The sequence below is a fragment of the Stylophora pistillata genome, chromosome 6 (assembly GCF_964205215.1).
Source record: "Stylophora pistillata chromosome 6, jaStyPist1.2, whole genome shotgun sequence".
In the NCBI taxonomy this organism is placed as follows: Eukaryota; Metazoa; Cnidaria; class Anthozoa; order Scleractinia; family Pocilloporidae; genus Stylophora; species Stylophora pistillata.
Window position 1 is genome coordinate 24,161,511 of NC_142524.1, and position 21,340 is coordinate 24,182,850.

The 21,340-nt window shown below is 38.5% G+C and overlaps 1 protein-coding gene and 2 long non-coding RNA genes across 9 annotated transcripts; 1 reads left to right on the forward strand and 2 right to left on the reverse strand.

Moving 5' to 3' along the window:
• Positions 1-1,659: 1,659 nt before the first annotated feature.
• LOC148728911 (uncharacterized) lies at positions 1,660-11,653 on the reverse strand. 2 transcript variants are annotated; one of them, XR_015988756.1, is made up of 4 exons: positions 11,619-11,633; positions 5,782-5,909; positions 3,604-3,838; positions 1,660-1,909 (listed from the first exon to the last, which is right to left on the reverse strand). XR_015988756.1 is itself a non-coding variant. In XM_088725499.1 (3 exons), exons 1-3 carry the CDS (start codon positions 11,636-11,638, stop codon positions 1,823-1,825), a joined length of 342 nt encoding a protein of 113 aa, XP_088581625.1. In that variant the 5' UTR covers positions 11,639-11,653; the 3' UTR covers positions 1,660-1,822. The 2 variants fall into 2 exon arrangements, 1 of the variants encoding a protein (XP_088581625.1); XM_088725499.1 differs by lacking the exon at positions 5,782-5,909 and having other exon boundaries at positions 11,619-11,653.
• LOC111319774 (uncharacterized) lies at positions 9,482-12,874 on the forward strand. 4 transcript variants are annotated; one of them, XR_015988783.1, is made up of 3 exons: positions 9,482-9,561; positions 11,168-12,131; positions 12,657-12,874. It is a non-coding gene; the product is annotated as an uncharacterized LOC111319774 (long non-coding RNA). The 4 variants fall into 4 exon arrangements; XR_015988782.1 differs by having other exon boundaries at positions 9,547-9,561; positions 10,803-12,131; XR_015988784.1 differs by lacking the exon at positions 9,482-9,561 and having other exon boundaries at positions 10,531-11,377; positions 11,649-12,131.
• A 4,294-nt stretch (positions 12,875-17,168) lies between these two features.
• LOC148728912 (uncharacterized) lies at positions 17,169-20,981 on the reverse strand. 3 transcript variants are annotated; one of them, XR_015988753.1, is made up of 2 exons: positions 20,794-20,981; positions 17,169-17,510 (listed from the first exon to the last, which is right to left on the reverse strand). It is a non-coding gene; the product is annotated as an uncharacterized LOC148728912 (long non-coding RNA). The 3 variants fall into 3 exon arrangements; XR_015988752.1 differs by lacking the exon at positions 20,794-20,981 and adding an exon at positions 19,869-20,038; XR_015988754.1 differs by lacking the exon at positions 20,794-20,981 and adding an exon at positions 18,747-19,086.
• Positions 20,982-21,340: the final 359 nt, after the last annotated feature.

Consider the following 21,340-nt stretch of genomic DNA (forward strand, 5'->3'; position numbering starts at 1 on the left):
CATGATGACTCGAACTTTATGTAAAAGCGTCGGTCCATAAACGTCAAAGTGTCAGAATATCGCTCATTGACATGTCCCAATCTTTAATCGCAATATTTATGAAGAAGTATTACATATATCTTATTAGACGTTTTTTTGTGTAGTATCGCTGAGTATTTTTACGAGTTGTGCCGTATTTTGACGAGCCCGTAGGACGAGTCAAAATGCAAATAACGAGTAAAAATACTCAGCGATACTACACAACAAAACGTCCAATAAGTTATTTAGGCCCTGTTTACAAGCAGGTAGGGTAACCCTAGTGCTAGGGTTACCATGGCAGGAGGGTTACCCTAACGCTCCTACATTTCTTCCTTTTTTCATCGACGTGTTTACAAGGTAGCTAGGGTTACCCTAGCTGCCTTGTAAACGCTCTGCTGGGGATAACTCGCCTACCCGGGACAACTTTTTACTTGTTTCCAGACCCTTTGAACATTGATAACAATGCGTGCGGTTACCAAGCATAGGTAAGTTGTCCGGGGTGTTGGGGTAACCCTTCCTGTGAAATTTTGCTTGTAAACCCGGGCTATCTTTGACCCGCCTGCTAGGGTAACCCTAGCACAAGGGTTACCCTCCTTGCTTGTAAACAGGGCCTTATTATCCAACACGCCAAACTGTTATTTCAGTGCGGGCGAATTTCGCGGATGTTTATTTACGAGGAGTGCGTGACAGAAGTATGCGAAGCGGAACGGAATCGGCGCGTTGTGTTGCTACTTTCTTCATTAAATGAAGAAATTTTCTGGTCGTCAAGCTGTTTTTCTTTCTTCGATTCATCTAATAAACTTTGATCTATATTTGCCAGCCATTCTGACTCTTCGTCGTCGGAAATATGATTCAAATTGTCCGCCACTTTTTCTTTTCGTAACTATAATTCAATTCTTCGCTTGCACGATGCGAGAAAACCTGTTTAACCGGTACTCTACAATAGACGAGTACAAATACCGCGTGATATTTGTACTCGTCTATGGCGTTATTTGTACTTATCTAAGTGTAGTTGGATAATAAATTTGTCAATATTTTCAGACTAAACGTTCTTACAAGAAAAGTTCCCATGTATAAAATAACCTGAATGTACGAGAATGAATGTCGATCATGCAAGAATCGTAAAAACATAATTCCTTACAAATTATTAACAGGATAATTGAAATTCAACAACGAATCCAATTATTTTTCGTTTTCCTTAGGAGTCTGAATTAGCGGGGTTCTACTATGTGGCTTTGAGCCGAACAGCAGGAGTCACATTTTACCCCATACTGGTGTGAATCAAATTCTTAGAAATTCCCTTATCCCTTCGACACCAAATTGGTATCAATGAGTCCGGTTAGCCCTGCAGGGGAGTTGTCTAAAATTGTTACTTTTGTTTAATTCGACTTTTGTTTACACTATTAGTGCTGTTGTTGATAGAAGACTGTGTTTTATTTCCGCGTCATCTGGGCAAACAGCCCAAACTGGATCATAAATTCAGATATCGACAACTACGTCATAGTAAAATTTTGGCTACTGAGCTTGAATATAAGACTGTTTTTTCTCAACTTGATAAGTTTTATCAGCTCTATATCATTGTCTTAAGAATAGTGAAATTTTTAACGTATGGGTCAGAGAAAGGACTAAGATAGATCATATCAATTTCAACTGGCCCTTTTTATTTCTTCTTTAGTGCAGGTTAACAAATTTGTTTATTTTACATCAGCATTTGTTCTATCTTGATGGTATAAAGTTAGATGGGTGTATAGTTCCATAGCAGTCTTACTTTGGTATAAGAGATCCACTTCCTCACGCTAAGACATTATCCTCTAGGTTCGAATCCCTGGGGGATTCTTTCGGTAGCCTCCTTAACATCCTTGTTCTGATCCACTTTTTGAACCGTTAAACGCTATAAAATCGAAAAGGAAAGAAAGGAAATAACTGAAAGATTAAAAACAGAGAAACATTGTAATCTTATAATGAAATAATGACAAATGTGTTCCGTATTTATCTTTGATTTCATCCAAATTTCCTAATTGAAGTGGGAAAAAATGACGGCAATGAGAACGAAAGGAAACAATATTTAAGAGGCAGATATACAGTTTTGGGCGAGAATTTTCCTAAGTTGCTTTTTGTTCGTAGCAGCCTTCTGCGAAATCACAAAATTTTGCTTATTTCTAAGATCGAAAATCCTAATTGTTTTTGCTTTCATGTTTTCTTTGAAATTAAATACCACCTTTTCCCATCCAGCTCAGAAGCGATATGTGGCTAAATATGATCTATGCACTTAGTCCTCTCAGGATCCAAGATGTTCGTAAGGCAGGGCTCAATGCTCTTTTTCAACTAACTACTTTCTAGGATCCACTGTTTTAAAGACTCTTCTTGTGGCAAAAGAACGAAAGGTTCATTCGTTCGATGTCTTGAGCACCTTATTCATTCATACCACCAATCAGAATGGACGTACCGCGCTGAACAATTTCCTTGTAATATTTCTGCCAAGTTTCTCTTAAGGGCATAAAAGTTTAATTACAATCCATTCCCCACTGTTATTCATATCTCAGTTTACTTCTAGAAAGACCTCTGGCGGCTTTAAGCCAATAGGAGATCGAGTTCCTTCCATTTTTTAAAGGAAGAAATGTTCCAATGAGAAGACTTGATGCTTTTTCGCCTTCTAAATTCTTAATTACGACTAAAAGAAACACGCGTGTCCATTATTACTACGCATCCTTACTACGCAATCACTCAAAATGCGCAGGCCACGTTAGCATTGAGTACACGCTCCTAGTAAGAACTATGTACCGATAGTTGAAATATATATAGAACTCATTACCAGTGTGAACACTTGCCGGCGAACATTATTGTTCTTGGCAACGCTGATCCACTTTTTGAACCATTATACGCTATAAAATCGAAAAGTGAACGAGGCTAGTTTAATGAATTTCGCATTTGTGGTTGACATGCGATGGAAATGTCGTATGAATACTGGTACATGATTAAACTACTTATTCTGCCTGAATATATGACAAATAAAAAAGATTCTGCAGAGTAAGCCAGGAGATTGAGTGAATTAACACGGGTAGCACGTCACTGACTTGACAAACTTCGATCATATAACCACTTTCGGTGGAAGTGCATGTTTTCTCGAAAGCCACGTAACTTTGAATTCTTGCCCATTAAAACTTCCGTTTTGCCTCAGGCTATAGAATGTTTAGGCAACCGTGAAATTTCCTTAAAGTGCTAATTAAAACTTGGAAAGCAGGAAAATTATGTTTCATCTTAGTACGCCAAATAGTAAACTCTCTCTTTCTTCTACTGTCGTGAAACCAAAATTAGTCCAAAGCACATATCAAGTTGGTCGGGATTTTGTGAGAGAGGCCAATTATTGGAGGTTTCCTTTTCAGATACATCACTTAATTGGTTTACTTTAAAACACCGATACACGTTTGTCTACGATTCATGTTGGCAGGAAATAACACGAGGGCGTTATTTCTACATATAACGACAAATTATTGCCAAGACAGCTGGGCATGCATCAATCCTATCTTTTTCAGCTTTAAGCACAAGTAAGTATTTGCTCTGTTTTAAACTCGTAGGTACACTTACCCATTTCCAAGGCGCTATTGTTTGGCTTTCTTCAGTAGAGAACGAAGGAATAACGCTTTTTCTGCCACTTCTGCGTCGTCTTCTTGCTTTCCTTCTAATATGATAGGATTCAATTCGATCCAGCAAGATGGTGCTAAAAATGAACCAAACCAACAAAAGAACGAGAACATATCTTGACTCCATGATCTCAGGCGTACTTGCTTTTTCTCCACTCCCCTCGAATCTGAAAGTGTTCCTTTAGGAACAATTACGTATTTAAATAAGTAGCGGAACACATGCTTTTGTTTATTTTCAGGAAGTTTTACAAATAAACCACCAGCGGCGATACCAACGCTTCTTGAGTTACTCTCTCTGTTCAGTTAATTGAGCAATTTAACAATTTTTTTTTTACAATCTGTCATCAGTAAAGAAAAAATCAAAGCGACAGACTCTACTGAAGAAATTTCAGAACGCAAGGCGCCAACGCATCGCTGCGCTTCAGCTCAAGCCGTTATCTTTTAATTACGATGAAGATTTCATTAACAGTCTGATAAGACTTTGATTTAATTTATTTGAGTCAAATGGCATGGCTTTCTCGTCTAAGCACAAGGATCCCATTACGCCTATCTGACCATTCATATATAAAAACGCTAAGGTAATCTTCCAAACCTAAATCTGAACGTTGCCACTTTTTGTCCCATTTGTCAATATTCCTTGCATCATAATGCAAAATGCAAACCATTTCGATACCACTTAAAATTCCTTTCAATTCAACAAATACCGTGAATGGTCACGAAATTTTTGTTGATCCACGTGACGGCGGTACCCATGTAGTTTGACGATTTAACGGGCCAAAAAATCTAGCGGAAAAATTAACTCAAGCTCGCTTTTCGTACAGGTTTGGGCGTATGGCCAGCCTTTATTTTAAATGAAAATAGGTCAGAAGAAACCTAGTTGTTCTTGTAAATGAAGGCACACCTCGCGATCGAGTCGTATCACGCAGGGCTAAAACAAATAACAAAGCAACAAAGGAAATGGATCACTCAGTCCTTTTCTTCTTCATTCGGAAATATAAGCTTTGCTGTTTTAGTTTGCTAATGGATTTACTGGTGGTTTCATTCATTCTTTAGCTGACCATTTTGGGCTTAGAAGAGCCGACTTATTAAATAGTTAATGTTACAATAAAAACCCTTACAACCATATCGGAAATTTAAGCTTTCTAATTAGTTTCAATTTGAGAACACTCATGTGCAAATGTTTTTTTTTTCCTATTACCCGGGCTTTCATAGGAAAGCCAGAGTCTTAAAATGCAAGCCGTTCTTGGTCGCCAACTGGGGGGGTCATGGTCACAGGCGTTCCTTACGTAAACAGCGGAAACTGAGAATGAGTGCAACAACTTGTGTTATCATGTGCTCGCTCTTCGCAAAAAAGCATAATTTACAGAATGCTGTGTTTTTTGAAGACCACTTTGCAAAGATTCCCGTCTTATACGCTCATCTCACATGCAAACGCGCACGCCGTCCATGGTAGGCCCACTCTAAATGATGTCGAGCGTTTTCGGAATGGGCAGGTCCACGAACTATACTGCTTGAAAGTCCAAATGTGCAAAGTTCGTACTAGTTAATTCTCACGAGATAACAAATGAGCCATAGGTGAGTTCAAACTACGAAAATACTAGCAAAACTGTGACAGCCGATTTAACAACAAACTATGATGCTGGGACGAACACCTCACTTGCTGAAAAAAACCAGAATGTTCGTGAACACAACTTCGAAGGTGGCGCTAATAACAGCGAATTGGATGAGGGTACTGACAGACTTGAATAGCGAGGTTAAATATCTAAGCTTAGCTTTTCCGTTAAATATCCAGTTTCTCTTATTGGTTTTTATTGGGTTCAATACTTGTAAAGTACGATTTGTTGTTTCATACATAATCATTATTATTACTGTGTTGTGAGGTAAATTAGAAGTTGCTATTTTAAGACTTTTTCAGTTTAGCTTTTCGTTTTGTTAAGCATTGCTTTTGCGCCTACGTGTTGTTTTGGTAGATTTATAGTTTTGATCTTTTATTTTTAGTGTGTGCTTGAACTAGGCTCAGGTCGCGGATTTCCTTCTTACCGTGTCAGAAATTTTAATCGCTTGGGATGATGGTTGAGAATAATTGGTCATAGGTGGTCATGTTTGGGTTGGTAAAACTGACCTTGGGTTTTGCTCTCACTGAAGATCCTGTTTGTGGGTACGATTCTCGTGCGCAGCTTGATCATTGGCGTTTAATTGGTTTCTTGGTGCTCGCCAAGTACTTCGGAGCAAGCCACCCAGTTTCCCCCTCTGCAAAATAACGGATACACTATGGAAACTCTCACGGTCAGCTAACCAAAATACGTCTATGGTTTTCCTATTTAAAATATTAGTACTCCTCGCTAGTTAGGAGAGAAAGGAAGCGTCGCTGTAGTGGTAGTCAACTCGTTTGGAAAAGAATAAAATAAAGAGAAGAGCCTTGGTACCTCCCGTTAATTCGGCCGAGCGAGTGTTGGGGCCGAGCGAGTTGTAAAACCCCCAGCAATTGTACAAGTGACCATGAATGTTGGTTTGCTCTTCGCATGGAGTTGTAGGTACTTAGTAGAAGACATGATCAATACTCTTAATGGATGTGATCTACTAGAAAAAGTTGTCAGTATGACTAATGTACATGAACATTAATGATGCCACAGTGTCGATAAAAGTACAATAATTCAGATCTCGTTATACAAAGTATGTATATTATGAAGGAGGTAAGTTTCTGAAGAAACTGTGGTGCTCCGTCGGTAACAAGGTACTTTGGCAATATCAACTGAGCTGAAATTGTAAATTGGCCACCGTAAATAGTTAAAAAGCTGACATTTTGTGCGTTAGCTTTTCGTCAGAACGAATGATGAAGGGCTAATGCTCCAAACGTGGCTAATTTACAATTTTAAATTAGTTGATATTATTTAAATTGCGATGTATATTATAATTGTACTCAGTCTTGTTTTGTGTGAAGGCTATGGCTATCAACGTGATCGTGAACCAAGTAGAGTACCAGTGAAGATGTTAAAACGTCTCTCTCAGAAAAGTAGAAAACTTCGAAAGCACAACCGAGCCAAAACGCGCCGTTTAAGTGCCGAGTCGAGTCTTTGCGCGCTTTGTTTCCATTTGATACATTCCCGTTGTCATCGGAAACGTCAAAGTTTTGACGTCCAAACTTGCGTGGTGTCGCACTCACCTAAGAGCGTACTGATTTATAACAAATTTTACGAATGACCCCAGCGAGTGAATAGAAATGGATTTCAGGCGTTTGAGTGGATACGAATTAGCCGGAAACTAAACATTTCTGCGGCACGGGAGCAGTTGTTACTGGGGCAGTTGAAGCGCGGCATTAGAATGGAGTGCTATAATAGGGATGCTTATCAAGTGGCCGGATAGCATTCTAGGCCGACACCTCGTCTTGCTCACGTAATTTTTTATTTATTTTTTTATTTTTTAGTATATATTTTATTTACTATTGACAGTTCGAATTTCGCAGGGGCTTCCTAGCTTGTTTGCGTTTCCTAAAATTATTTAGAGTTTTCCGTGCTCTTTTGGACTACATGTTTAGTAAATAAGGGCAAAGACCTTCCAGCCGTGTAGCCTTCGTAGGATGGGCTTTTCAGAGCATGAGTCATGGGATCCTAACCAGATTTCCTACCAAGTTTTATTCCCCATTGAGGTTTTTCCGACAGGTTTTTTCTGGTCTCTGTTCTGACAGTAATCTGTGTAAACTGTCGCTCAGCTCTGTTTTATAGTTTTTCCACCACATGTTTGAATGTAATAGAGGTTGCTGTATAACGTATTGTTATATGTGCGGTGCTCGGCCGAAAAAGCCGAAATAAACCTAATGATTTTTTTCTAATTCATGATGTACTGCGTAGTGGAGCCGAAATTATAGCGTGTGTACACTGAGCTCCTCCCTCTGCTAAAAAAAATCGAGGAGAGAGACGTCCCGATTTTTTGGCGGGGAGGGGAGGGAGCGGCTGTACACAGGCTAATAAAATGTCGTTCTTCACACGAGTAATTAAACCGACTGTTGGCACAAATAACCGTCAACAAGTGGCACTGGAGTGACCGATATCGAAAATTCCGCACCCAGGTCCCGGATGTAGTTTCGTAGAAATTCTACGCGTGGGGAATGCTCAAGTAAAACGTTCGATACGAAGCCCGAGTGAACACTCCTCGAGCGTCTAGTGTTTTTTTTTTTTTTTTTTTTTTTTTTCGGTTAAATGTAAACTTTTTGCAACAGGTGTACTATGAAAAAGATGAACCTTGGTGAGACTCAAATCATTGACCCTAAATATTTATAGAGAGAGTTTTGTGTAAGTGTACTGTGATCGTCCGGGGGAGTGTAGCCCTGAGAAAGACTGTTTTCGGTGGTGGTGACTGAAGTTTCGACAACTTGTGCGGAAGTCATCATCAGAGTCAAGTGAAACGCCAGTCACCACCACCGACAACAGTCCTTCTCAGGATTACACTCATCCAGACGATCTCACTACACTTTCACATGTTACCCCCGGGTTCAAACCATTTACTGCAGAGAGAGTTTTATTGACTTGAAGAATGTTCCTTATTTTTACAGCTAACAGGTGAGAGGACATATAAGTACGTTAAATAGTTTTCATAAATTCTCCGGTTTTTTTTTTTTTTGTTTGCGAACCTTCTGCGAGCCCGTATACTTAAGGTAAGTTTAGGAGGTAGATTTAGGAAGCCACACTACAGTACGCTAACGATTACAGCGGTCAAACGTAGCCTGGGCATGCGCATCTGGGTCAATTTTAGCCCATCGTACCCCAATTTCCCCCGCAAAATTTCAATGGGAATTTTTAAAAACAACCGCTCTAACGCAAAATTTGCAAAAATAAATTGAAACGTTTATACTGATAATTTGCGAAAAGAAGCTAAAGTATGACAAAGAAAACTTGCGACCTCACGATCAAGAAGTTTATTTAATTACTGGTTTTCTGTTAGGTTACAATTTAAACTTCCATAATGCGTCGTAGCTCGAAAAGAGAAGGAACCTAAATCTATCATTTGTGAGCAGATTTTTTAAATTTAATTTCTCTCATTCTTGACATGAGCACCGAGGCGAAACTGAATTTCGCTTCAAAAACCGCGATGGATACGCAAACCAAGTGCAACTTTGAGAATTCAACTCTAACAAATGGCATGAAATTTTTAAAGGCCTGACTTTAAAAAACGGTTTTCAGGGGAAGAGAAGGGAGGAACAGTCATCCCCACCAGATTTACACGAACAAAGCTTTTTCTTTCTCCAGTTATTCACCTCTTCAGAGCAATAAAACAGATATCTTCACAATTTGCTTGCAAAGAGGCAAGTATCATTTCTTCAACTCTTGTCGTTGACCGTTGGGGAAAATTTTACTTTAAATCCGTATTCCATTCAAACTTTGTCGGTGGGATTCTGTGAATTCTTGTGATATGTGTTCGGCTCGATCTATTATTTCCCTCTCTTTCCTTCCCTCAATAATCTTTCAGTTAAGACAATGGACCGACTCTTTCAACAATAGAAACTATTAACGTTAGTATTTTATGTGCATATTCTGGAGGTTAGTTAATCTTGATTACGACCCTTTCTTCAATAAATTGTCCAAAATAACCGGAAAAGTTCGTGACTTCCAATCAAACTCGCTTACCGCTGCTTCCTGTTTATTTTGTGAAGTCGTTAGAACGTTAATTTGGAATCATGTACCAGGTGACAAAGCTAAATTAGGCCAAGACCATCATCTTAATTACACCGCCACAAGGTGATATTGAAAATGATTTGAATTATAGCAGAAAAATAGGCTGTGTGCTTTATAAAAGCGCTTTCATCGCTTTATCGTTCGCCGACATCGGCGCTTTGCGGAGGATGATAACTGAGTTGCAGGGTGCAAGCGGCTTTTCGAAGTTTTCGGAGCTGCTACGAAATGAAGCGGTAAATTTTTACTATCAAAGGAAATTTAGATATTCCTTGTGTTGACTACAGTTTAGTTATAAAGTCTTCACTGGTCTTTTTAATGGAAAAAAGAAATCCTTTTTGATAAAAGAGAGAATATCAATCGCTTAAAGATGAATGGCATATCAACTAAATGTTGCGTAACTGTGTTATTGCTTAAAAAAAAGTGTCTCTTCTATTCGGCTGAAAAGCGGCAGAATCAGAGAGAAATTAAAATCAAACTTTTCCTTTTATAGAAACACTGTTTTAGCCCGTTGTATGTACGCAGCTAGTAGACCCAAACAATGTTGAACAGCGTATTTAAGAAGAAAGTCTTAATCGACCACCAATTGTCTTTTGATTTTTATCGTCTTAGACACGGCTGAAACAGTCTTTCAATTTAAGACTAGGAAGAGGACAAATTACTTATGTCAACAGCCATACATCACGAGCTTTAATTTGTAGTTTTATTTTATATTCTATGATCATTGAGACAACCGCCGCCAAATCTACTCTATTGAGCGTGAAAGAGAGATTTCATATCAAATTAAATATGATGCCGTTTGAAAGCTTGAATGAATACAGTCTATTGGTTTTTACGACATTTAAAAATGCTTCCGCTCGTCTCGACAAAACGTTTCAATAATGGGTCAAATTTTGAATTTCGATTTAAGGTGATTTAACCGTCAGTAACGTGCTTGCGGTTACATGATCGAAAGATACCTCGTGCTCTAGAGCCTTCTGGAATCATATGGTGAACGCAAAAACAAATGAAGAAGTCAATTCATCGTAATTAATTCATGAGCACTGTGTTTGTCATCATCTGCTCATAGCAGATTCACGAAGGAAATAAACTCGAAATAGATTGAGATGGTACCAAAGAACCAAATGAATTATTATATTTCTGTGTTTGAGTTCTTTAGAGTTCCATTTACTGAAGCATTACGCCCTCAGACTTGACATAGTTCACAAAGCATTGCCAGGTACGGTGTTTTCAAAGACTATCATTTACAACAGCTTAAAACGAAAGAAATTATCTCACCAGGGGTGGCCTTTCCTTTGCAATCAAATATAACATTTTCCAGCTTGGATTAGACTTTATTCACGAGAGGTCGTTTCACGCAGCATGCTCAAAACACTATCAAACACGATTGACCAATCTAAAGAAATTGCTCCGTTAGGGGTGGACTTGAAACCACTTTGTTGACAGAATTTTGACTATAATCACTCTCTACTTTCAGGAATAGTATTCTGCCAGAAGTCATTATCACCGAGAAAAATTTCCGGAAAAAAAAAGAAGAAGAAGAGTCGTCTGATCAAATGGCCGCGCCGAAACTTCAACACCAAAATTACATCCTGAACCGTGAAGAGTGAGAAAATCTGAACCTGTGTTGGACTGTGCTCACAAAAATTCTCTTGAACGAAATTTCGGAAAAAAAAAAACATAATAATACACTCATTGAAAATAGGATAGAGTCACGAGAAACTCAGAGATTTCCAGCTTAGCTGAGTAGTTGGCAAAAAACTGCCTTACACCATGTACTGCTCAAAGCTCGAAAATACTTTGTGAGCGAAAACATCCTTTATCTTATATCCTTTGTTTTAGCTTTTTGTATGAACCGAAAAGCAGTTGAGAATATTCGATATACAATGGATAAACCGCTGTTCTGAGCAAAATACGAGCAGAAGATCTGTGGGCATCTGACAATCAATTTTCTCAAAGAAAGCTCTACATGCATTTATGGCCAGCCGAGAAGCAGCTCAGAGTACGCCAACTTTCAAGTTGGATGAACTTCATCCACTCCCACCAATACAGGTGCTCAGTTTGTTTACTTTTCCTAATTTTTTGAGAACACATTGCATCAAACGCATGAACTCACGACTGACCTCAAAACAAATAACACTATGGAAACAAAATATCTTGCTGTTTAGTCATCGATCTTTAGTGTACCTACCACCTGTTCGCAACATCAAAAACATTTCTTTTTTTTTTTTTAAAGATCAAAATTATAATCTAACTTTTTTTTCTCTTCTTTTTCTGTTATTTCATTTAGTACCTTTGAACTTGATTATCCATTGACTGACAGCCTCAGTCAAGGGAAATGTTAAGGATCCGTCCTGTTTCAGATGGCGTCGTTCTCCATCTTTTAGCGTGGTCGGCAGCGAAGCGGTTATCAAGGACAATTAGAATCTGTTTTGCATGCGGTGATGAACACAAAAGCAATCGACATTGCAATTTTCAAGGCGCTAGATAAACACTTTTGACCTTCCATAATTGCTGCGTAATTACTTTTCGGCCTTTGTGGATCGTGTAATAATAAGGGAGTTCCGACCGAGTGGTTTGAATTACAACAGAATTGTTCCCTGTTAAAAGGATCGGTCTGAGACTGAAAAGTTTAGAGGTCACTCTTCATGTACCAAGTTCCTTGCGGAAAAAAGATTACACAAGATCGACGAGAATGAATAGAAAAGCAGTTTGTGTTTTTCTTCTAGCGATGCTGGTTGTATCAATGGTCAGTGCCGCGGGACCGGGTCAACCTAATCGCCATGGAAAGAGAACGGACTCAATGGTAATTCGTTATTCGTATTTTTACGCTATTTTTCTGTCATTTTTAAAGACACAATATTTTTGATAAAGAGATATGGACGTTAACATTTGGTCAGTAACAACTCATAAAAATTTCAGTCGTAGCCGACGCCAACTTTTTCCTTCTGTCTAAATGGCTTAATGATAACAACGCTGCGGTAAAATGAACATCATATCTAGACTTGCCTCCTCATCATTTCAAAAATATCCCTAAAACTGAGAGCCAACGTTTAATTTCATTTGGTAACACATTCCATATTCTTTGTTTGCTGATCCAGGCAAATGGTATAAAATATTCTTTATTGTAGTATGAGGAGCTCTTCGCATGATAATTCCTTCCAAAAAAGACCCAATTTAAACCTTTCCGTTTCTTTTTTCAAGAGAAATTCTTAGATTCACGACGATACCTTACTAGTTTTTTTTTTTTTTCACTTTTTTAGCATCCTGTACCTTTTATTACATACCTTCATGATTTTACCTATTTCTATCTTTTTTTTTTTTAACACAGAGTCTGATCAGGAAGAGGGAGTACTGTGTTCGCGCCAGGATGATTTGTAATTCTGCAGAAGAACTTCAAGATGAACCCGCACTACCAGCTTTTGAGAGCGAATAAATACGAGTGCAAATCAAAACAATTGCAATGTCAAATTCTTTTAACTCAAATAGTTGTGATATGCAAACAGAATTGTAAAGTTATCTCTTCAATAAATCATTCCTCATACGTCACGTGGTCGTCTCATTATGTTTGGGTCATCTCTGTTTTTAAAGGGGCATAGACCGACTGCAAATAGGGCTGACTACTCAGTAAGCCCGGGTTGAGTTTTACGAAAACGAGGTCAGCCAAGCTTTAGGGTTTGTTTTGAAAACACGTCTCTTGAGAATTAATCTCTTTGTCGATATATTCTGTTCTATTACGTGTTCCTGGACGCCGACAAAAGGGAGGAAAATCTTTCATAAGAAAGAAGGTTTCTTTTTTTAAGTTTCTACGTTCGCAAATGAGGAGAAAACCGTGAGTAGATTAATGCAATTCGTCAATACGAAGGACTGACTAGCCTCGCTTTGATACAACTGTACCCAGGCCGACCTGTGGTAATCTGCCATATTTACATTCTGTCCATACTCGAGGAGGTTTACCAACTGAAAATCATGTTGAGACTCGGAAAACATCCGGGGAATGTCGGAGACTCCGAAACTAAGATATTGCTTCAGAAAACCAACTAGGCCCACTGAAAATTGTAAGAACTGCATATTGCAGAGTTTGGTTTTAGGCAATAAGGTAGGTTTTAACGGGGCGCATAAATACAAGCGATGAGAAAACATAAGACCTCAAATAGGCTTTCCCATGGTGTAGCCATGGGCACCAAAATGGGACCTAGCCATGCCAATCTTTTTGTAGGTCTTGTCCAACATCAATTTTTCAGCCAATACAACGGGTCCAAACCTGAACTCTACGGTCGCTACATCGACGACTGTATCGGCGCTACCTCCTCTACCAGAGAGGAGCTCACTCAATTCATAACCGCAGTCAATTCTTTTCACCCTGTTCTGAAATATACCTGAGAAATTTCTGACAATACTTTATCCTTTTTAGACATCAAAGTTTCAATTGAAGGTAACGGTTTATGCACTAGTGTGTATTACAAACCTACAGACTCGCATAATTACTTGTTATGTTCGTCTTCGCATCCATTTCACGTTAAGAAATCCATTCCTTTTTCTCAGTTTCTAAGACTTCGTCGTTTATTTAGTGATGACTCTAATTTCCACCACAAATCAGAGTCAATGTGCCAGTTCTTCGATAAACGTGGTTACCCTGTTTCTGTCGTTCAAGCGGGTTACCACCGCGCTCAACTTATTGATCGACATTCAGCACTACAAACGTCGCATAAGGGAGATTCCGACCGCATTCCATTCACTCTCACGTTTCACCCTCACAACCACTCAGTTAAATCCATCATTCTTAAAAACTTTAAATTACTTCAAAACGATCCAGAGACAAGCACTATCTTTTCGCAGCCTCCGCTCATTTCAATCAAACGCGACAAAAACATAGGCAATTTTTTGGTCAGAAGTTCTTTTGAGACTAATGACCAACCAGGCACTTTTAAATGCGCTCGTGCACGATGCAAAACGTGTCCTTTCATTCACAACACTGATAAAATATCGGGACCTAAACGATACATTAAGATCACCGATCACTTCACGTGCACCTCCGCCAATGTAATCTATTGCATAACTTGCACTTATTGCAAAAAGATATACATCGGCGAAACAGGCAGAAGACTAGGTGACCCATTCCGAGAACACCTTCGAGACGTGGAAAGGAATGACAAGGACACATTGAAACCAGTCGCTAGACATTTTAATTTACCTAATCATTCTAAGCAACATATGGCAATCTGCGGTCTTTCCTTGCACTTAGGTAGCACAGAAAGCCGTAAAAATCTTGAACAAAAGCTCATCTTTCAAACCGGCAGTCTAAATCCCACAGGGATCAACGAACGCTTTTCATTCCACTAATTTATTCATGTTTTTCTCGTTGCCATGTTCCCACCAATAACGTAGCTCCATTTTCTGCCTTTAAAAACACACACAACCCACAATTCCTCTATTCGCTCCGACGAAGGGCTAAGGCTCGAAACGTCAGCTTTTGTAATCGTTACGGTGGCCAATTTGCCATTTCAACTTTGTTGATATATCCAAACTATTTCCCAAGAGAAGGCAAGCGAAAAAATTTGGGGAACACAAGCTTTTCGTAGCTAAAAGTTCCTACTGGCCCATTAAACTGAGGCGATGCGATTCGTTTCGGATAAGCTGTTTTTTAGGTAACGTTTGGGTAACATCGATTTCATGTTTTCCCTCATTCATGAATTAGTACCTCCGCCTGACATAAGCATGCGACATTCAAAGAAAAAAGAGCTTCAGGACTCCGGACTCGGGATTCAGACTCGGGATTCGGGAGCTTTAGCATGATAACTTTGTTTTTCATTTTTTTATTTTTCAGTTCTAACTAGGTCACCAATTGTGGAGTAACTTTCTTAAAACATCAGCGATAGCGAGTATAGCACCATCGTTAAGATTTCGCTCTCCATTTCTTTGGTTTTTTTTTTTTTTTTTTTCGTGTCTGAGTTTTGTCATTGCGACGCCTATACCTTTCCCGACGCACTTATTGTGTGCAAAATTTCCCGATGGAGGAGGAAAAAGGTAATTGGCCATATTCATCTTTTAAAACAAATGAAGTCCGGCGATGTTAGGCCCTGTACACTAGTATTCAAATATTTTTTAATCTGCAACTTTCCCGAGGCGGATTTAAAAAAATCGCGTCCACAAGTATCCCATTTGAATCGTTTTAGTCCGTCCACACGTATCCGATACGTATGCAGATATCTCAATGCTTCCTTCAATAGAGCATGCGCTCTATCAAGAAACTTTAACCTGCGAAAAATCTGATTGGAGGCTTTGTGATTGTTTACTTAAAGTTGAAACACCTGTCCCTTGGAAGTCTTAAAGACTGGCTGACTATACTACATGTTACACTCAGGTCAAAAACAAACAAAAGGCAATACAGAGTCCTTTATTGGATAGACGATGAAGTCGAGTAAATGCTTAAAATCATAACGAGGTACAGAGCGGCAAAGACCATCAAAAAAGTTGACTGGGAATCATGTAAAACAAAGTACTCTGATATTTTGAACCTCTTTCTTGAGCAATATCCTATGCCTCGCCCATTGGCAAGCATTATCCGCGCGAGAAAGACTGGATCTAGTATCGGACTCGGCTCTCCACACGATGCCGTTTTCAATGAGTATTTACAAAACTTCACCCTGGGAAGTGTCTTCAAAAAGTTGCGGATTCATCGACCGTATTCGCCGGATGCGTGTCGACGGTAAGCTAATCCGCAACTTTTTTGTTGTGGATTAATAAATATCCGGATACGAGTGGATTCGTTGGCGAAATCTTCTTTGCGGCCGCCATTATTGTTTACAATTCGCACCAAGAAATTTCACGGGAGGTTCGCGCGTGATATACATTCATTTGAATCCACTCTCCGCTGGACATTAAAACCATTTCGAGCCTCCGTATGGAGGGTTCAATTTGAGAGATTGGAAACAATAATTGCTAGTCACACTTTGGTTAATTGGCGAAAAGATGAAAAATAGGAAACGTCTTGAGAGCAGCTACTGAGTGGCAACCCACCAATATGATTTTTTTTAGGCATTTCAGGAGTCAAGAAGGTTTATTTGCAACATTTTTCCACATTAGGCAAGTGTACTACAGATTGTGCGACTTACGAGCATTTCCCCAGCCACTTAGTGAAAAGTCCACGTTACCGTGTCGCGTAGTCACTTAAAAAAAAATAATTAGTTCGTAGTTCGTGCCATGATCGGTTATTTGCGAGAAGCTTCAGGCGGAATTTCGTCTCATTAGGCAATGAAAGTTGTTCCCTGCTTGAACTACAATTAAGCATTAATCTATCTCGCAACGTAACGGAAAATTTAGGATCATCCTCCAACACTAACAATTTTCCTGTTGTCCTGCAGCTATGAAATGCCTGCATCTTTTCATGATGTCAAGTCATCTAATCTCTCCTACTGACCCACACACCGGTATTCTCTGGTTAAAGACAATTAACAAAGTGCTTTGTTTCAGTATAATAATTGCGTGTTGGCTTCGGTTTTTAAGGTAAGCCCCTTTAATAGTAGTGACACAGGTGGAACTGCTCCTCCTCGGAAGATAAAAACGTCAAAGAATTTCACTTGTCCTTTCTCCTTGAATTAAAAAGCATTTTGGATTCTTTTCCATAAAACAATGTATGTTTAAATGCGTTAATCCAAATTCATTTTAGAGAGAAAGAGAACCACCACAAAACTAGAACGAAAAAAAAAATTCATGGTCAAAAATTAAAACTAGTATATATATCTTATTCTGGATGAAGTTTGGCGCTCTTTTTTATCGAGGATCTGATTTTTCGTGCAGCGCACCGAGAAATTTGATATAACTCTAAGCCACACCGGTCCAATTTCCTTTTTGAAATAAAGGCTGATTTATTTGAACATCGTTCGTGTACCAGTAATAGATCTAATTAAATTTAAAATCAAAAATCAAAATATGGTAATGTCATGTTGTTTTAGGGTTTGTCAGCTTCCTTCAGATCGAAAGCGACTGACGTCATCGCGTGTCCTCATTGCCTCTCTGCCGCTGATCCAAATAGGTCTTTATCGCTGGCATGTTTCTTTTCAATAATTGGTAAATGATGCCTTCCTCCTGTTGGTTTATTTGCCACGGATATGGAGTCACTGTTTTGGTGACAGAGCTTCTCGGCTAATTGACAAAATTGCTTGAAGTCATCTTGTGCATTGATCTTAAAAATAAAAAGATTGAAAGAAGGGAGGTCAAAAACTTTAATGGCATTTATGTATGATTTGACATACGGTGACTTTGACGCAATGTGAACCCTCTGGAATATTTCTTTCAGATTTAATACAAAAGGAACCTTTGTTTTTTCCTTTGAAACATTGCCTCGTTGAAATATTTTCCAACATATTCATTTATCCCTTGTGAACAAAAAGGGTAAATCCACTTGATCAGTTTTCAACGAGTTAAACCCTTTTGAGCCCTAATAGAGATGATCAACAAACATTAACAGCAAGGGAATAAAGGAAATGATCATCAACTAAAGAAGCTCCTGATTGTTAAACAAATTCTCCTTGTCAGCACCATAAGAAATGTATAGAGAACAGTATGGAGAATATGCATACTGATGTCAGGCTGTAGAAAGATTAAGAAAGACGAGTGAGGCAACGGCAATCACCAAAAATAAACCAAAATAATTCTTTGTAATAGTAGATGCCAATGATTCCACTTCGATAAAACGGTTTCTATTTTTTTTTTCTTTGCGTTTTTTCATTACGTGTATCTTTTTCACTATTACTGATTAATTTAAGAAAATTTATTTTAAGAAAATATGATTTAAAGCGTAAAGCTGCGTAGTGTGACCGAATAAAGAAATTCATCGAAAAGTAAAAACAAACAAATTAACGCAAGTTCTAACAGGAACAAAAACAAGCAAATTTGCAGTTTCCTGTAGAGAGATTATCACCTGGCGTTCAGAAAATGAAATTGTGCACACCTGATGTTTTGACAGAATTGAAACTAAGTGGCCTATAAGAATGGAGAGCAAGGGAAAACACGAAGCGATCTTATATACCCAATGCAGAGCAAATTTAATTTTTCATAAAACAAACCTTGAAGTTCGAACCAACAGCGCATTGCGTAGTAATCAACATAGATTGCTTTGACGGCAGGAATACTAGAATTGCTTGGTGTGATTGATGCGTTTATCGATTCATAGTTACTTAAATTTTTAAAGCGAAATTTAGAAGTAAACACAGAAACGCAGACAAAATGGTGCTTGTACAAACATCAACTGTCTTTGAGGATGTTGAGTTACACGAAATATCTTTGTGAGAAACCGTCCCTGAAGATACAAAGAGCCTCCTCCTTTAATTCTAAACCAAAATATCATTAAAATTGCTTATCAAATGCGATGGTGCCACTTTGATTAACTTAACGTACAGTTTTACTTCGCAGTAAGTACCTCTCGTATTGAATCTCGTTTCCCATGGCGAACGTTTGATAAAAATGCCATAGTTGACGTCAAAAACAGGAGAATAAAAATCAAAGGCAAACATTTTGTATCCATGTTAATATTTTTTCCAAAACGATTTTGATATCAGCCAAATGCGATTACTGTATCGCTGAGGAAGACAACTCTTTCGACCGTTCGTTGAGTTTTCCCCCTGTTTGTTGAAGGACTTCTGAGGCTCAAAATCAGCGTTATCAGTTAGAAGAGGAATATGACACGGTAGCTATTGATTAAACTGAATTTAAAAGGATAGCTTGAATCATCTCACGCGTATTAAAATTCATAATCCTTTTCATCGAGCTAATCCAATGCGCATGAAAAACGAGAAACGGATCATATCAAATGAACGTTTCTTTTCCACCAAAACAACGCTAACTGAATTCGCTCTTTTGGCTCTTTCGTAATTTCTTCGCTTCAAAAAGGATTAAATTAATTGTGTATTCTTCCTGGATAGAATTATCAACATTAATGATGGTATGAAACGAATTTGTCAGAGTCAGCGCAAGTCAAACATAGACAACGAAAATCTTTCAAAGTACACAAATGCTAGGAATACGCTTGGAATCTCTCCACCAAAGAGAAGTTATATTTGCTAATAGAAAAATGGTCTATCGTGATTTTTTTTTTTTATGTTTTGTTTCATTCAATTGAAGATTAAAAGTATGTGTGTTAGAAAAAAAAGTGAACACAGCAATATTGAGAATACAAACAAACTAATTTTGACTGTGTCCAAAAAAATTAAATTTCTTATTTTGTTAAATTTGAACGTCACTTTATGAAGACAGATCTGTCTAATCTAATAGTCGGCGAAGAAAACAAACATTTTGTTACAAATCATTAAGCTTTAAATCATTCTTCAGAATCCTTAAACGAGTTAAATTTCCTCTAATTCACAATTAACGCAGATGACGGTTTCGCAAAATCACCTTTCGACAGTGATGAAGTGTTTCATTAAGTGATGAGGTTACCTTTGGTAAACATGTCGCCGCAGCAAAGATTACGAAGCTATGCACTCACAAATTGAAAACAATCGAGAACTGGACGTTAAATTAAGCCCTAAATGCCAGTAAATACCTCTTGTAGCAGACCGCGTTTACCATGCCGTATGCTCGGTAAAAATGCCATAGTTAACGATAAAAACAGGACAAGTAAAATCAAACTAGGTAGTTTTGTAGACATGTTTAAGACACTCTTGCCAACTAGATCGTAAATAGAAGCACATTCACCATGTGGCGAACACAAGCATATACGACCCATTTTAAACCTTCTTTCCTCTTCGCCGCAGGCTTTACGAGTCTCAAGCTGAGAGAGCGGGGACTTTTCGATAAGGGAAAGTGTTTAATTTAATTACACGTGGCTTGATTGAGTCAAAGGGGAGGTTTCAACTCAGCCTTCGTATTGCTAAATACCTCCTAACAGACAGCTGTGTCTTAACATCATCCAATGAATATTTAAAAAATAAACTGACTTAATTGAATGGGTTATTACTTGGTGGCAAAAAAGCTAGCTAAAGATTTGTTGGAGTGGGTTGGAAAGAAGACTGCACTGTACACGTTTGTTCCATCTTTTCTATTCTTTTTCTTTCTCATCCTTTTGCTTGTTTGACTACTGGGATGTAAAGCAAATTTGTAAGAAATTGAATTCCAATCTTCCTTTATAAACCTTTATGATTAGGCCCAACGGGATGTTGGATGTAAGGGAATCGACAATAGCGTTAAGCTCCAGTTTTTTATCGAACCTGCTGAGTTTTCCTGAGTCTAGCCGGAGTCTACCCTCTTGTTCACCCAGCAGGGAGAATTCAATCCTTTCCCATGATGTTGCTTCGTTTTCGTTCTAAACAAGACACCACGATATTGCTCAAAGTCTCGCGATTTGCAAGAATCAAATCGGATTACTGTATAAGGAAGGATGTAAGGGCATTAGAGCTGATTTTAAAGATGATTTACATCACGCATCAATATTAGAACGGATTCACATAACGTTAATCTGTAAAAGCTACCTTTTCCACCATGTTGCGTTTGCCAAACCGGTAGCTCCCTAAATATGCCACCGCTGGAGATAAAAACAAAATGAAGAAAATCAAGTTCACGCATTTTCCTCCCATTTTGGTAAAATGTTGCCAACGCGATTTTACTTTCCAATCAGCAGATGCTTTCACTGTGTGACGAACTGAAACTTATTCAACTCTTTCTTAAAGCTTTTTGCCCATTTGCCGCAGGCTCTCGTAGTTCCGAATAGGGTCACATTTTTGATAAGAAACAGAGGTTAATTTTACCACCATTTGATAGCATTAAAGAAGCCGCTTAATTTATTTTGGTATATCCGCCCACAGTACTAGATGCTTACAACTTCGTGTGAGATGATGCTCCTGTAGTGACCCACCAATGGCGACGTCAGCCACCTACGGTACTCAGTCATGAATTTATGATACAGCTCACGGAAGTCATGGAAAGTCATCCTGGATGTATCGAGAAGAATCAAAGGAACAAAAATGTATTTCACCTCTTAAGCTCATCTCAGCTGAAAATTTTTAATTTAAGCTTTGT

Coding starts and splice junctions, on each gene's coding strand:
- LOC148728911 (XM_088725499.1), bottom strand. CDS start 11,638: ATGGATAATCAAGTTCAAAG. Junction 3,839..11,618: donor ATGGATAATCAAGTTCAAAG/GTACTAAATGAA, acceptor TTGTTCCTAAAG/GAACACTTTCAGATTCGAGG. Junction 1,910..3,603: donor CAATAGCGCCTTGGAAATGG/GTAAGTGTACCT, acceptor TCGATTTTATAG/CGTTTAACGGTTCAAAAAGT.